Source organism: Rhagoletis pomonella, unplaced genomic scaffold (genome assembly GCF_013731165.1).
Source record: "Rhagoletis pomonella isolate Grant_MI unplaced genomic scaffold, Rhpom_1.0 Rhpom_scaffold_00007, whole genome shotgun sequence".
In the NCBI taxonomy this organism is placed as follows: domain Eukaryota; kingdom Metazoa; phylum Arthropoda; class Insecta; order Diptera; family Tephritidae; genus Rhagoletis; species Rhagoletis pomonella.
This window is the reverse complement of record NW_023458561.1, coordinates 42,867,614-42,884,169: the sequence shown is the minus strand read 5'-3', so window position 1 is coordinate 42,884,169 and position 16,556 is coordinate 42,867,614. Positions and strand designations below refer to the sequence as shown.

At 37.3% G+C, this 16,556-nt stretch overlaps 1 protein-coding gene across 1 annotated transcript; it reads left to right on the top strand.

The window, feature by feature from the left end:
- The first annotated feature begins 3,758 nt into the window (after nucleotides 1-3,758).
- LOC118743845 (glycine-rich cell wall structural protein) lies at nucleotides 3,759-7,890 on the top strand. Its single transcript, XM_036476610.1, has 4 exons — nucleotides 3,759-3,780; nucleotides 5,554-6,246; nucleotides 6,321-6,416; nucleotides 6,481-7,890. The coding sequence occupies exons 1-4, from the start codon at nucleotides 3,759-3,761 to the stop codon at nucleotides 7,527-7,529; spliced, it is 1,860 nt and encodes a 619-aa protein (XP_036332503.1). The 3' UTR covers nucleotides 7,530-7,890.
- Nucleotides 7,891-16,556: the final 8,666 nt, after the last annotated feature.

Genomic DNA, 16,556 nt, shown 5'->3' with positions numbered 1-16,556 from the left:
GGAAATAATACTTCTCCACATTCTTCCAACTCGCGTAGTTTAAGAAGTAGTTTGAAAATAATGCGCCAATTGTTGCGTTTCATTCCGTAACTAATTTCCGTAATTAATTAATTTAAATTAAACTCAACTTTAAATTAAATAATTCTGATATGAATATGCATGTGATATGCATATCAAAGTGGCCACATGCTGTGAAGCGTGAAATTGGCTATTCATCGAACCGTTCAAACAATGATTTACATCAGTAAGCATCAACTGGTTACAGAAACACAATTATTATCCATGACAGTTCAATTTCCGATAACTGGTGCTATTAAAAATGCAATTCAATAATTTTTTATTTTTTATTTTTTTCGAAATATAACAAATTTACTTTTGATGCGTGATTCATGTAGAATGCTTTTTCGTTTCGTGTCTACTTCGTGCCATCCATTGCATGCTGAAGAATAGATGCATAATGAAAAAACATCATCAAAAGTCGTAAAACAGTTAGCCGTGATTTTTATAGAAATCTTATTTTGAGCTTGATTTTTTTTTTTAGATAAAACAATAAGGTGTTTTAAAAGGCATGCTATCGTTACGATGACCATATTTATGTTGGATAAAATATAATTTCATTTATGCTATTTCAAATGTAAAAGTTTTCTTGGTTAAACATAAAATAAAAGAATGTTTCCAAAGGCTACGAACGCACCAGTTGCATACAGTTGTGGATAAGTAAATCACACTTCAGTATCACTTTATTATAAAAGTATGATTCTTGATCGAAAATATGACTCTGGGAAACAAAATCGCAAACGCCACTCAAAAGGGGTACTTAACGTAACCTGTTGTAATTTTTAAGTAGCCCAAACATGATTTACTAACTACTTAGTTATGCCAAAAATTCTCTCTGTAGGTATTTTGTCGGAAAAATGTTTATTGGTTTCAGTCATTTTGTTCTTAGCTTAGGTTAGGTTGATGTGGCGGTCGGGTCAAGTGACCAACACGCTTAGACCTTTCGAAGGTCCATTGTGGTACCACTGCAGAAGACGACAATCTCAGTGACTATGCTTCAGAGAACCACTTAATTGTTTTCCCCTTTTTTTCTCATACATATAAATATACTACTAAACGTAAATATAAAAAGCTTGGGCAGGCCGGTGCCCACTATCGATTAAAAATAAAATAAATCTAATATCTGGTGATACCTGATTGCTTACCGTACCGTATCTTGATTTTCGCCACATCATGTGAAAATGACTGAATAATAAATTCCAAGATATCTTAAATAAGGTTGCCACCGGTTTAAATAAATAAATTCGACTAAAGTGAATATATAAAATAAAGTTGCTTAAGGGTTGACATCGATAAACTCTACGTTGCCGTTGTCCGATTGTGTCCGAAAACACGCATACCCAGCGATGAGAATGTTTATATCTAGGTTAGCAAAAGTAAAGAGTTGCCACGTATTATAAATTAAATTCAGTAAAGTTAAATGAAAGCATTCAGTTTTGAACTTCATGTAGGAGGATTGCCATTTGTCTAAAAAAAAAATAAATCCAGCTTGAATTAAGGGAATTAGGTAATTAAAATATTGCCATTTATGGGTAACAGATGAAATAGGTTAAAGATTGAAAACATTTTCAAAGGGCCACCACCTTTTCAATAAGTTAAATTCAAAAAATTTAATAAGTTAAATTAATTGTTATTTTATGGCCAACAATGGCAATAGTTGATTTCTAACTATATTTAAGAGGGTTGCCACCTGTTTAAAAAGTCAAATTCCAGCTGAATTAGGCGAATTAGGTAATTGAAATATGCGTCAAAATATGGCTGTCAGAGGGTTGAAGTTTGGAAATATTTTGAAGAGGGTTGCCACCTGTTTGAAATGTGGAACTTAACCTAATTATGCACAAGCTAAATAAAATATATAAATACGTATTAAAAATAAAGGTATCAAACGACAAAGTAATAAGAAGTCTTTCGTTTCAATATTTAGAGTATTTTGGCGTTTTAAAATGTTTGCACTCATTTTAAAATTAAATTCAAATAAAATTATTTAATATTTTAAAAGAAGTATTAAAACGTGGGTTTCAAATAAAATTTTATTTAAAAGTCTTTATTTCTAAACTTCATGCTACAAAGTTGCCACCTATTTAATTCTTTTTAACTTGAATTTAAGAAATTAGGAAATTGTAATAAAAAAGTATCAACGATTTTGCTTGTTTTTCTCTACGGCTCAAAAAGATTTAAAATTGAAAAAAAAATAGGTGAAAATTATTAGCAAAGGCCACCTGCATGTGAAACGTATAAGTTAGCAGATTTCCAAAAAATATTTTTTTTTGTGTTTCTTACTTGCCATAAAACAAACTTAAACTTGACACTTCAAAACCATATAAATGCCACTACACACTACATTTACCGCTAAAGATAACTTAAGCTACGTTTAAATAATAACACAAGTTAAGTGCTTATCTGCTGCAGATTTCGTACTAACACACCGAAACATAATACAAATGCAGTTATTCGCAACATTGCTTATTTTTTTGCGCATTTGAAGTGTAAAAAGGTTGTATAAATAATTTTTTCATAACATGCAACCAAAAGAAAACACAAATAAATAAATTATCTTATGCACACATACATGCATATATGTATGTATGTACACACGTGCTCGTTAACTATGCGCATGCAGACCAAACATTTTGATTCAGCACTTGAATGATGTGAGTCGATGAGTCTGCCATTGCTGTAAAACAAACTTGAGTGACAAAAAAGGAAAACAAACACACGTTTGCCTGAGAGTGCACAGCTGAGGCGGCGCTGAGCAATAAATGTCAAAGAGCGTATTTTTAGAAGGTGCCTAAATGCAGAAAAAAATATATATGTAAAATTGCTAGTGTAGAAGTTTTAGAGAAGATTTAGAAAAAAGCATACAAAGAGCAAAAATATTCGAAATACCCGCCACTATAAAGAAGACACTTGGTAGCAAATGGCGCATCTATACATAAATAAATCTTCGACAGAAGATCTTGGCATAAAATTTTAAGTTTATGATGCCACAGCAAATGCAATAAAAGCACCACATTCAAGTAAATCAAAAACGTGAGAAGATGCATGAAAAAAATAAAAGAAATTCCACAGCGTGTTTTTCGCTTGCAATTTTTCCCTACAAAACAGCAAAAAAAAATATATAAAATAGCAACAAAAATAAATAAATGCAACTGCCGTAATCGCCGCCAACTATGTAGTTGTGCGAAATACATTTCTCATGCCGCCAACAGTTGCTCGGTGACTTACACGCCGTATTCGCAACCTGGGCTGGCTGGCTGGCGCGAGAAGGCGGCAGGCGCAACGTGTTTTCATTCAGGCATTCATTCATATTTCGCTGCCGGCTACTACTTAAGCATACATATGTACATACATACACCTATCTACCTGTGTATGCATTGCAATGTTGCATTGTGTTTTACACGCTTTGACGCTTACTGTTGACTTTGGTGGCATTAGTCGTGCAGTTGTTGCTGCTATTGTTGGTGCTGATGCTACAGCGCTGCCGCTTTTGTTACTGACCTACCTCCCCATTTTAAGTTAAAATTGACAATTATTTGAATCAGTTGATCGCATTGCCTCAAGTTTAGTGCAGGCAGGCAGGCAGGCAAGCGAACATTTGTACATACACATGCAGACATATGTACATATGCATGCCTATGTATGTATGCATGTTCACCTAAAAATGGGAGTGTTACTATGGAGCTAACGTTTCTAAATTGAAGATGCCTCCAAATACAACAGTAAGTAAGTAAGTGTTGTTGCTTTTGTTTGGCTGTTGTTTTTGGATTCATTGCTGTTACAAGCATAGCTTTGTCGCTTGCTGCTCCGCTACTAAGCGTTCAATTCATATTCGATGTTAACTGACCTACTCTACTCGTGCACTATGCAAGTCAACCAAGGTACATACATATGTATGTATGTATATGTATTGACATGCACACGTGAATAGTATGCACACAAGCACACAAAAACACTGGGAGGTGAATTTAAAGTGTTACGGTATGTTGAGGTTTTTTTTCTTTGCTTACTTGGATGGAGATTCCCTTCACTTTATAGCTAATAATCAGCGAAGTGGTGATGGCGCCGCTGACTGAACCATTGGCATTGTTGGTAGAAGATGTAATTGTTGGCTCAGATTTTTTTTTGTAATATTTTAATTTACATTTTCAGTTGATAAATGTGCGAGTTTGCAAATTACCTGTACTCATACATATGGGCATGTCCGTTTACGTGAAGTGTGGCCAAAGTGATTACGGTAGTGAATAATTTAAATAAATTTTGAAGTTGGCCGCTCTTAACTCTCGCTTGCAACGCTATTTCCCATCAAAATTGGTTAGATACATACATATATATGTACATGTGTGATTTTAGAACTATTAATTTTAAACAAAAAATTAGGTATTTAATATACATAGATTCATATGTACATGGCGTATGAGTAACATTATTTCCCACTCATAGTTCATACAAAAAAAATCGTTGCGCATTTTTATTTGAACACTCATTAATTTTTTATTTATTCATCGATTTTAATCACTAGTAGCTTGATTTTTTTTTGTAGCAGAAATGGAATAATGCAAATGAAATAAATTGTTACAGAATCTCTTGTTTTTGTTTTTTTTTTTTTATTTTTTCCCAGTTACAGCCGGCTTTACTAGCAAATTAAATGGAAATTGATTTTTTATTTTCTGTTGATTTCCGTATAAAATTCAAAAAATTTAAATAATTTTTCACTTAAATTGCTTTTGTGAAATTGGCTGTAAAAGTTTGAATCATTTAATCACAAAATCATCATCATCATCATCATCATCAATCATTTAATCGCAAATATCTCCAAAACTTGTCCATAGAAAAAAAATAACTCGATTTTCGGAATCAGCTAGCAATTCTAGATAGGAATTGGATAGTAGCATTCGGTGTGAATTTCTGCTGTAAACCAGTGTTATTAAATAGAGTCACAGTGGCTCGGAAATTTCGTGCCGGAGTTTTGGTTGGTCCAAGCCTTTAGTATCATATAGAACGTGATCGGTGGACAGAGTTTTTTTTAGATGGGAGTCAGTTTGCGATGGCACCGTACCAGAATGGTTGGGAAGGATCTCACTGCACCCGTTACGCAGAAAGCAGCTGAACTATATACACTGCAGAGGTATCAATATCAAATATTAACCAGCATCAAGAGATGCAGGCTTAATTAAGTTGCGATGTACATATGTATATCGACCTTGGTTGGGTATTTTTGCTCGAGAAGTTACAGGTAATTGATTCATCAGGTTGATCAATGAATACATGTAGCTAAGTAGTTGTATACGTTTGACATGCTCAGGTGCTTCAGGAACTCATTACGCATTGTTACTGTAGAGCTAAATGAATTCAAAAGAGAATTGTGCTGGTAGGCTTTTATCATCTTAAGGGAAAGACAGGTTAAACATTTTGTAAAAATAATAAGAGCGACGCACTTTAAAGATCGTAATATGAATACTCGTACCATACTAGGTTGTACATCTCTAGCCTGATAAGACATACTTTTCTACAATTCAAATGTACTTAATCAATTTTTTCTTCCTCTAAAATTTCAGCTACTCTTAACTACACTTATTGCCTTAGCGCATAGCGCACGGCTGGATAACAAATATCTCCCACCGCCAGCGAGTGCAGCTAGTGCTGGTGGTGGTCCTGGCTTGCAAGGCCCTGGTGGCAGCAATTTTGGACTTGGTGGCTTTTCGGGTGCTGGTGGTCCTAGCCGTCCCATAGGTGGCGGTGGTGCACCAGGTGGTGGCTATGGGGGTGGCGGTAGCGCACCTGGCGGTGGTTTTGGTGGCGGCGCACGCCCTGGCCCTTCTGGTCCCGCGCAACCATCCGGTCCGCCAATACCAATTTTATCCTATGTGAATGAAAACGATGGCGATGGAAATTATCGCTTCAGCTATGAAACCGGCAATGGAATTAAGGCGGAAGAGGAAGGTACCATAAAAAATAAGGGTTCGGAAAATGAAATCGCTTCGGTTATGGGTTCATATTCGTACACAAATCCGGAGGGTCAAGTTGTTGAGATTACCTACCTTGCTGATGAAAACGGTTTCCAACCATCTGGCGATGCCCTGCCTACGCCGCCACCGATTCCGGAGGAGATAGCTAAGGCTTTGGCAGCGCAAGGCATTTCAGCTGCACCTGGCGGTGGTTACACGGGCGGTCCTGGCACTGGAGGTGGTGGTGAGTTCACTTCCATAAACTTCATTGCAAAGAAAACTTTATACTTATAACATTTGGAAACTTTTATATTGTAGTATTCGGCGGTGCTGGTGGTGGCACAGGCGCTGGCGGCTATGGTGGCACTGGAGGTGGCGGCGGCTATGGCGGTACAGGACGTGGTGGAGCTGGCGGTAAGTTGGCTTGAATGAGGATAACTATGAGCATTATAGAATTAATGATTTCTTAATATTCAAGGTGGATATGGTGGTGGTACCGGAGCTGGTGGTGCTCCTGGTTTCGGTGGCGGCGCTGGAGGTCGTGGACCTGGTGGAGCGCCAGGATATGGCGGTGGTCCCGGTGCGGGTGGTGGTGCGCCAGGATATGGCGGTGGTCCCGGTGCGGGTGGTGGTGCCCCAGGTTTTGGTGGTGGTGCCGGTGCAGGTGGAGCGCCTGGATTCGGTGGTGGTGCCGGTGGTCGTGGAGGCGGAGCTGGAGGCGCTGGTGCAGGTGGATTCGGTGGTGGAGCAGGTGGTCGTGGTTCAGGGGGAATTGGTGGTGGAGCCGGTGGACGTGGTGCTGGAGGAGCTGGAGGTGGAGCTGGCGGTTATAACTATGGTGCACCAGGTGGTGGTCCTGGAGGTGGCGGTGCACCCGGTTTCGGAGGTGGTGCAGGTGGACGCGGTCCTGGCGGCGCTGGTGGACCAGGTGGTTTTGGTGGTGGTCCCGGTGCTGGAGGATCTGGTGGTCGCGGGCCAGCTGGTCAAGGTGGTGCAGGAGCTGGTGGCTACGGTGGTGGACCGGGTGCTGGTGGATCGCCTGGATTTGGCGGCGGTGCTGGCGGGCGTGGCCCAGCTGGCCCCGGAGGTCAAGGCGGTTATGGTGGTGGCGCTGGAGCAGGTGGCGCACCTGGTTTTGGAGGTGGCGCTGGCGGTCGTGGTCCAGGCGGAGCTGGTGGTCCAGGCGGTTATGGTGGTGGAGCTGGTGGTGCAGGTGGCGCGCCTGGCTATGGAGGCGGCGCTGGCGGCCGTGGCCCAGGCGGAGCTGGTGGACCAGGCGGCTTTGGTGGTGGACCAGGTGGAGCTGGTGGTGCGCCCGGCTTTGGAGGCGGTGCTAGTGGTCCTGGTGGACGTGGTGGTGCTGGCGGTTTTGGTGGTGGTCGTGGAGGAGCTGCTGGACCTGGCACGCAATATGTTCCACCAGGTCCGGGCGGTGCTCCTGGTGGTGGTTCCGGGGCTGGGCCTGGTGGAGCTCCCGGTCGACATGGGAGTGGCGAATTTAATCCCCAAACCGGCTATAATTACTAAACTGCGGTCGATGACGTTAAACCTCGGGACGATTGCCCTCCACAATACGCTAACGCTATTCCAAAAAACGCTGCCCCAAATATACCTGAATACTCACAAGTGCGCAATCGCTTAGAGATGCGTATGTATAGTTTTTTTCCGGTTCATTCAGACCAAATGTGCCGCCTTAGCGTTTATTTATTTTCGCGATTATTAATGCTTTTTTTAAATGCTCGTATATTTCATTTCATCTGTCAATTAAATTCATCCACTTGTACATTTAAATTTACTTATACTTATAAACAACTGTATTGATATTTCCTGTAAGGATGTGAATGTTATAAATGGCTAGTGAAGAAAATGGTAAAAAAAAAACAAAAATTGTTATCGAATGGTAATTTTTATGAATGATGAATCTCCCATTCTTTCACTTTATGTAAATAACTAAGTGTTTTATTTTGTTATACTTTCCTTTTTTAGTTAAATTAACTGTAATCTCTATCTCTTCTTAATTGTAATGCTTTCTATGTATGTATTTAGGAAAAACATGATGAGTAAATGAACGAATAAAACCATGTTCGAAAAATGTAAGAAACTTTTGGTTATTTTATTAATAATTTCATGGAATAGTTGTGAGTTTGTGTTCGACTCATAGGTAGCAAATCCTATGCTCGAGGGCAGGCACACTCTCGATTTTGTCCATGTCCCATCAACTTCGGCAGAAGTCTTTGGCCGGCAAGCCCATTCTACTACCATGCCTTCCTATTAAGCAATGGCCCGTTACAATACGGATCACCTGCTTTGGTAGAGAGCGTTCTAACCGAATGAGTGCGTCGGGTTTTTGCCTGTCAGAACTGGCCAGATTTTTAAAATCGTTCACCATTTGGGTTTTTCCCACCATCTTTTATTAACATGCTCGACGAAGTATGTCTTGAGCCATGTCTTGCAGCTAGAAAGCGCATGAGATGAGTTGACGTCAGACAGGGTGGTTGGATTCCTCGCAAGCTCGACCGGTCCATATTTACCTTGATTGTTTTTTTCGTCTGACACCCAAATATTCTATCGTAGTTATTGCCGAGGTCTCACAGCAATCTTGTGACTTGTTGGATCTCGGAGTATATAGTAATGGAAAATTAAGAAAAGATTCGATAAGCCAGAGTGCAGCCTCTTTTATGACCGCGAGTTCTGTTTTAAAGACACTGCAGTGGTCTGGCAGCCTAAAGCTCAGGTCTAATCAGAAGTCCTTTGAGCACATCTCACTCAATGCTCTGTGGAGTTTTCTTGTAGGCTTCAGACTGAGTCTTCTTATCAGTCCTTCCTCGAGGGAGAACTTTTTCTCGAGCTCCAGCGGTAGTGTTGGGTAATATGGGGACCTAAACGTATCGGAGTGGTTAGTTAGAATGTTGGTGTGACCTAATCTGGTGTCTTTCCACTTTGACATTGCATTTAGTCTTACTGCATTGCAGCTCGCCCGCAATTTCCCCAAAAAAGGTGTACGGATAGAATGTCGAGAAGTCTTTTCTAGGCTTTAGTGTATGTGGACGGCAGCGCAGTTGTGATTAGCATACATGACGTTCTATGAACCGTGGTAATTTAGAATTAGTGAGCGACATAGCTAGTGATGTCCACCAGACTGTGAAGCCGTGGAATAATATAGGAGGACGTGCTACTGCTATATAAATCCAGTGTGGGGTTTGAGACTCCACTCCTTGCCTATAGCCGTTTTGCAGTCATAAAGGGCGACAAAGGCCTTTTTTGCCCGCTCCACTATGTTGCGCTGAAGGTAAGTTTCTTGTCCAGAGAACGCCCACTTCACTTCATTAGAAAGCGACATTTAACGTGGGAAGTTGAAATAGGCAGGTTTTAGTTTTCCGGATAAAGCGAACCATGGTCGTTTTTGCCGGGCTGGAGCTCAGTCCACATTCTTTAGACCAGTTTCCCATGAGACTGAGGGCGTTCTGGTTTGTTCAAGACTTGTGGATATTTACACCTCGTCGCCTGGGTAAAAGATTGTCGTAAGTGCCATTTTGACGATTTTTAGTTCTAGATGCAGTTATATATTTCGAGATAAGGTCCTTCGATTGTTGTTATCAGTTTTTAGATATCTCCTTTAGTTTCCGAGATATTGGCTACAACTTTTTCGATAATTCAGTAAAAATTTAATTGGTGATGTAGTCATTTTAACTAATCAATATCTTAAAAATGGCGTCCTCCATTTTTGGATAACTCCTTTAGTTTCCAAGATATTGAGTAAAAGGTGTCGTTAATTTGGTAGAAATTTAATCACATTTTGTCGTATTTCATAAAATGTGGCTGCCAAATTGTGGACAATTGACGCTTACGACAAAATTTGACCAAAGAAAGTCCTTCATAAACTTTAAACTAATTAACAATAAACATTAAAAGTTAAATAATTTACGAATTTTGTGAACTAGTAACATTTTCAGAGACTTTGGAGAAAATCTATCTTCGCATTTTTGAGAATATGCATTCCAAACTTCAATCGCGATTTCCCACAACCTGCCGAAATTAACATACGACAATCAGACAGTGCCCTGTAAGTGCAAGAGTTGGGTGTAAGGGTATTAGATTCCTGAGGTGTGGTGAGAGTTCCCCTCCTTGAGGGGTGCCCCTTATCGTACATCTTGTGTTGTAAGTCCCACTCACCTCCGAATAGATAGTTTTTTGATTGAGAAGAAGACGGACAAAGTCCACCAGGGATAGAAACAGTCCGATTTGGAGCAGTGATGCCGTGATCGCTTCTGTGGAAGGTGATATGGTCCACTGAATCTTTCCGATAAATCTAGTAGATCGCGAGAGGCATGCTGAAAGTCTACGGATTCCGCTTCATTAGATGTTATCGATAGGCAGGGCTTACTGTTAGAAGCGCTACTAAAAAGGAGATCTGAAATTAGTTTCCTGCATTTGTTTCCAGTCAATTCATCTGCTATTTCTCTAAGCGACTGAAGATGTCGGTTCAAAATAAATCTTGAAATTTATGTATCTGTGATCGGAAAGGGATTAGTCATTTCAGACATGCCACTCACTACTCTTTTCTAGAAAGCTATCCGACACAAGAGACGTGTCTAGTACCTTTTTTTAGCGGTTACAAAAGTTGGCCTATTTGCGATATTACATATTGCTTAGCCAGTTGAGAATATGAAATAAAGTCTCCTACTCACCCCGATTGTAAGTGTGTTCGCATCGATCCCGATGACGATGGGAAACTTCCACTTTTTGGCCTCTTTCACAACGTTTCACAACCGTTTTGTTTTTGTTAAATTATTACTATTTGCGTGCATCTAAGAAATACATGTTTCCATCTCAACCATTTCCGTTGCATTTGCCAGGCCACTCCCAACCGCCGCTAAAGAAGTTTCGCTTCAATAATAAAATATTCGTATGTATTTGTACTTCTTTGCTACAGAGTGATTATATCTTTCAATTTTGAATAAATGTTAATAAATTCCTTAGCCACACTGCTCAAAAAACCTGAAAATCTGGTACATACACAATATAAATTTAGAGCCGTATTTAACAAAAGTCGCCTAACTTCGACAATTTTTATGCGATTGCAATAAATTAGATAGTACTGCTTATATTGTGGAAATTATCGATATCCAAATTTAAAAAAATAGAGGAATATGTTTTCTTTTAATTGACCCGATAAAAAGTCCCAACAAGCCAAGTTCGACAATAAATTATTATATATCATTTTAAAGGCCTATATATCCTCAGATCATATTCGATCTTTGAAATCGAATCGATCGATTCGATCTTTGAATCGAAAATCGTGCTTTCTGACCAAGTCACGACCTCTAAAAAAAATTATGAAAATAGGCAATAATATTTCTCATAAAAATGAATAAAATTAGGGGGCAGGATCTTGAAATTTCCAAAAAAACAAAAGCATTCTCGATGGGCACCCTAATGTATATACATACATATGTTCATATTGAAGGCATTCATTAAAATTTGCAAATACTTCAAATGTTGAGCTTGACTTAGGGCCTTATTCTGTATCACGAACGATAGGCAAAACAAACGATTCGTCTTCAGACGAGAACCTCTCAGATTGCGATTTTAAACTCCATCGGTCATCTTCGTCTTGCTTTTCATACATTATAGCTGAAATACAATGCCGGCGAACGGCGAACTCACCACAGCGAAATTCGCGCTGTCAAAATTAGAACACCCGCAAGCATATGAAATTGAACACAGCCAAAGCGAAATGCGAAGTTCGCTTGGCGGCGTTTCATGGCGATAGATTTATTTCTATCGCTCTGCTGGGCGATGACAGCTGTGCGTGCCAAAGGTGGCCGTATTTGTTTTGTGCTTTCAAAGTTTAAAAAGAAAACAACCTAAACACGATTTTTTTTTTGTTGTTTGAAAAATATAGTTGTGGATTCGTTAAATCTGGCTTGAAACAAATTATTTATAATAATCTTTCTTTGTTTTACATTTATATTTGTTATCATTTACTCATTTCTAAATATGGTTTAGTTTTTTCTAAATATGGTCACCCAAATTATAAAGGCGACCAAATGGGATCAGCTGTTTTCGCTACCGCTCTAATTCTGTTTAAGTGGGCGAAATAGTTGGGCGAACGGTGACCGACAGCATCGCCCAATTCGGCGAAGTTTGCCGTTCGCCGGTATTGTATTTCAAGCATTACGTTGCAATGGTCTCGGTTGCGTTTAAACCGGCTAAAATGATGCCGCCGGACTAATTTTTGAAGCATTCCTCTGCAGACGAATCGTTCGTGTTGCCTATCGTTCGTGATACAGAATAAGGCTGTTAAATACTTACGTCAAAAGAAAAACTATTTGATATTTACATACATACATAGTCACATCGGTTAAATATATGCACTTCAAAGTACGTAAGTTAGCCAATAACAATTATCCTATTTCTCTTAAAGTATCATCTTCATAAAGTCACAATTCATAATAATTTTAAAAACTACTATTAAAAATTAGATGCACAAAAGAAAATGATTTGTGTTTAAAATGCCTTTGAGGTGTTTAAAATAAATTTTTATTTGCATGCAGTTAAAAGTTAAAAAAGCAAAAAAGTCGAAAATTTATTATTAATTTTAGGAATAACTAACATTAGCCAATTAAAGTTCGGTCGATATTTCCCACACAATGCGGCGCGAAAAACCATGCACACATACATATAGGTATGTATGAGTATATATGTATGCCTTGCACATTAAACTTAAATATTTAGACGTCTCCATGCTTTGAATATAAAATACGGATAGGCACTTGTAGTAAAAAAGTATGCTGCACAAGTACATATATGTATATGCAAGCCGTTAGTATGAGTATATTGGCGTTATGTTGAACCAGCATAATTAATACCGTTGCAGCATAAAGTCGCAGTCAAGTGATGGTTCAGCGGTACAAATTGGAATGTACTAAAATTAGGGTAAGTAAAGTAAGTTAAGTGGGAATTTGAATGTTCTCACCCCCTAGGATTGTGCTATATCGAAAAAAATTATACCCCTATTTTTTTATTTAGAAATCGAAAAGTATTTAGAGGTCGTCCAAAGCGCTCAAACTTTTCCATGTACTTTGTATGGCACAAAAACAACTTTTCGTGGAAATGGTATGGCATTCTTGGAAATCAATATTTTTCGATCGGAGAACTCTAGTTCTCTTCAGCAGACTTCCAATAAAAATATCCAATTATTTATTTAACCATTTAAAACAAATGAAGATTTTTTTATTTATCCCCCCATTGTATTTCCTGGAATTTTCTAAGAGTTTTGGCGGTTCTATAAAATATAGTAACTAAGAAAAAACTGTAAAAAAAATACTTGGGTTTTATTATTGTTGAAGAGCAACAGAGTTTTCCGATCGAAAAATATTGATTTTCAAGAATTCCATACCATTTCGACGAAACGTTCGTTTTTCCTACGTAAAAATACATGGAAACTTTGAGCGCTTTGTGCGACGTCTAAATATTTTTTTATTTCAAAATAAAAAATAGCGGTACACTTTTTTCGATATAGAATAATCCTAGGGGGTGAGAGCATAAAAATTCCAACTTTACTTGCTTTACATGCATTTTTGGACCATCCTAAGTTAGATACAACTCCTCAGATGTCTAATTGAAGCAAATTTTTGCAAATTTTATAGAGTCTTAGCGTGTTGATAGATGTAGGTACATACGTACACTTGCATATAAATATTTATCTTTTATATACATACATATATACATTTAAGACATATGTCAGTTGCGTGAAAAACGGACGTTACATCTTAATATATCAAATTGAAGAATATAGTAATTGAAAACACTTAAATATGCAAAAGTGACTGTAAAAACTCTGCCGTCAAAAATGTTGTAAATTATATTTAGGCGCCTTGTTACGAATTAGAAACTTGTTCATCTCAATTAGCTCCGTTAACTCATAATTTGGTGCAATTCGATACAACAATAAAAAGCACAAAGGCAATATATTTCTTTTTGCTTTGATTTTGGCTCATGAAAGTGCAAAGTTCAAAGTTTTCATGTTTATCGCCTACTTTAGTGCACTAACAGCACTCTTTTCAAAATACTTAACAACAAGAAATGTGTCTGCTAAGGCTATAAAAGGAGTGACTGGTGTTCAAGTAGTAGTAGGCACATTGATGTACAAGAAATGCACCATAAGTATATTTGCGTGTAACGTCATATATACAAGCACATACATACATAAGTATGTACATACCCTGCAGGGAAACCGCGGACTAGTGAATCAAATTTCTAGTTCCGTACTAGGTCTTTATCGCCAAAAAGGAACTAGTCCGATAGGAACTAGATCCCCACCAGTCCAAAATCGGCGAAAAGTGGTACTTTTAAGAAACTAATTTTTTCAGTTTTTTTCACTAGAAATCTATATCTAAAGTGACGAATTTAGAAATGGTTCGAAACTATAGAAAAAGGATGCAGAACGAACTAGATCCTATTTGTCGAATTTAGAACTATTTCGGAACTATCGAATAAGGGATGCATGGGGGGGCTTGTTTACATTACATAGATATGTGTTCGGCGGCTTTTTCGTTCAAATACGCTTCTATTCTGTGCTTCGTAGATGCTATTTCATAGTTTGGTAATACAAAAGAAAGCTTTGTGTTAACATATTAACATCTTGGGACCGTCTGGAATCTAAGAAATAACAGCGAGCACCTCTTCAAAGTCAGCTACAGCCAAAGGTATGTAAACGTACATTTCTCACAATCATTCAAACAAATTTAATTTCAAATTTGAAAAAATGTTTCTTTGAAAATAATGTAAAATCGCACACGGACGAACCGAAAAGATTGAAAAATCATAATACCTTTTTCTTTCGTCTGTCGATTTTATAACTGGTTCGGAACTATAGAATTTAGGTATAGTTCGGAACTATCGAAAAAGGGATGCAGCGGGGGGCAATTGACACTTCCTAGGACATCGCCATGTTAAATTCGCCAGTTGCTTGCATGCAAAAGAGCGCCCCAGTTCAGAACTAGAGTTTTCCCCACAGGGTAAGTACGCGTGACCGTTAAGGGCGTGCAAACATATATTGTATCTAGTAAAATAGATAACTCTAATATAAATAGGAGTATTAATTGATATTTTGTTAGCTAAATTTCCGGGTGGAGAATTTTAATTTTCAAAAATATGAAGGTCATAAGTTTTCAACTTCATGTTGCCTTTGAAATTTATTTCACCTTTGAGTTAGGTTCTTATTTTTGCTAATCAACGCGGACGAAATATTAATATTTTTAAATATTGTCATAAATACTCGTTTATGTAAATGATATAAATTAATTTAATCATGAACATTTTACATAAATTAATTTTAGAAATCCATTTTTGATGCATTTAACAAGTAACGAGATCATTTGCTGAACAATTGCATTGCGGTATTTTCTCACTTTTTTTCTTAACCTCACCTACTTGCTATCTATTGACATTACGAAGCCAAGCGTTTGTCACGTTTTTGCTATAAAAAATCTGAATGCGCGCATATTTTAATTTTTGCACCTTTTTTCTCATCATCTTCACTTGAGTTGTAAGCAGAAACTTTATTTTGAGATAGAATGCAAATATTTGAAACTTAGAAGAAAAAATATAATCTCATAAAAAATAACAAACGATAAATGTATAAATTAAAGTAAGTATGTATGTATGTATATATATATATGTATATGTAAAATGACAATATTTTCCAAACATTCTGAATAAATTTTCTTTTTTCATCTACATTTTCACACAAACGATTTCTACATAATTTATTATCATTAAACAAAGCTTATTAAGCACTTATGTGGCCGTAAAGGTACGAAGCTGAGTTTATGAATAAAAGATAAATTGGCACCAAAAATTATTTTTAGGTTATTTTGTATGTACGTATGTATGCATATATTAAATTTCGTAGTATGTACGAGAAGAGGAATTAATAATTTATGTACATTAGACTGCATCACTCCACATTAAAAAAAAAATCGGTACTGTTTTTCCATTGGAATTATAAAATCTTTATATTTGAAGACTTGCGCCAAAATTTTTCGGAAAAAATATTGAGACTTACGTGAGCTGGACCGATTTGAAAATATACCTAAAAAAACTGAGTTTTTTATGAACAAAAATAATTTTTTAGTATTTTTTGAAAAAAACCGCCTAGGATAACAAAACAGTTTAAACTTAAAAAAATGGTATAATTGTATTTAGAAAAGAATTTCAACGGAATCATAATAATGAGATTTTTGATGCTGTTTTTGAACTTTTCTCAAAGAGGAAAACTCAAATATCTCAGTAAAAGTATTTTTTCATCCTTTTTATTTCTGTGTAAATAAACTATTTAACGTAACAACACATCCTATCCTCCTCTTTCATACTTCAAATGAGTGTATTTGCAAAGAAATAAAAAGGAAGAAAAAATACCTTTCCAACGATACATCAGTCCAAATAAGTGTAGTTTTGGCTGAGTTATTTAAGTTTTTCTTAAATCTATCTTTAAAAAATGATAAAAAAGACATTATCAAAAATCTCATTGTTATTATTTTGTTGAAA

What these genes read in the sequence shown, in the direction of transcription:
- LOC118743845 (XM_036476610.1), top strand. Translation starts at nt 3,759, where the DNA reads ATGCCTCCAAATACAACAGTAA. An exon ending in GCCTCCAAATACAACAGTAA is followed by an intron (nt 3,781 to 5,553) that starts GTAAGTAAGTGT and finishes TAGCCTGATAAG; the next exon opens with ACATACTTTTCTACAATTCA. An exon ending in TCCTGGCACTGGAGGTGGTG is followed by an intron (nt 6,247 to 6,320) that starts GTGAGTTCACTT and finishes TTTATATTGTAG; the next exon opens with TATTCGGCGGTGCTGGTGGT.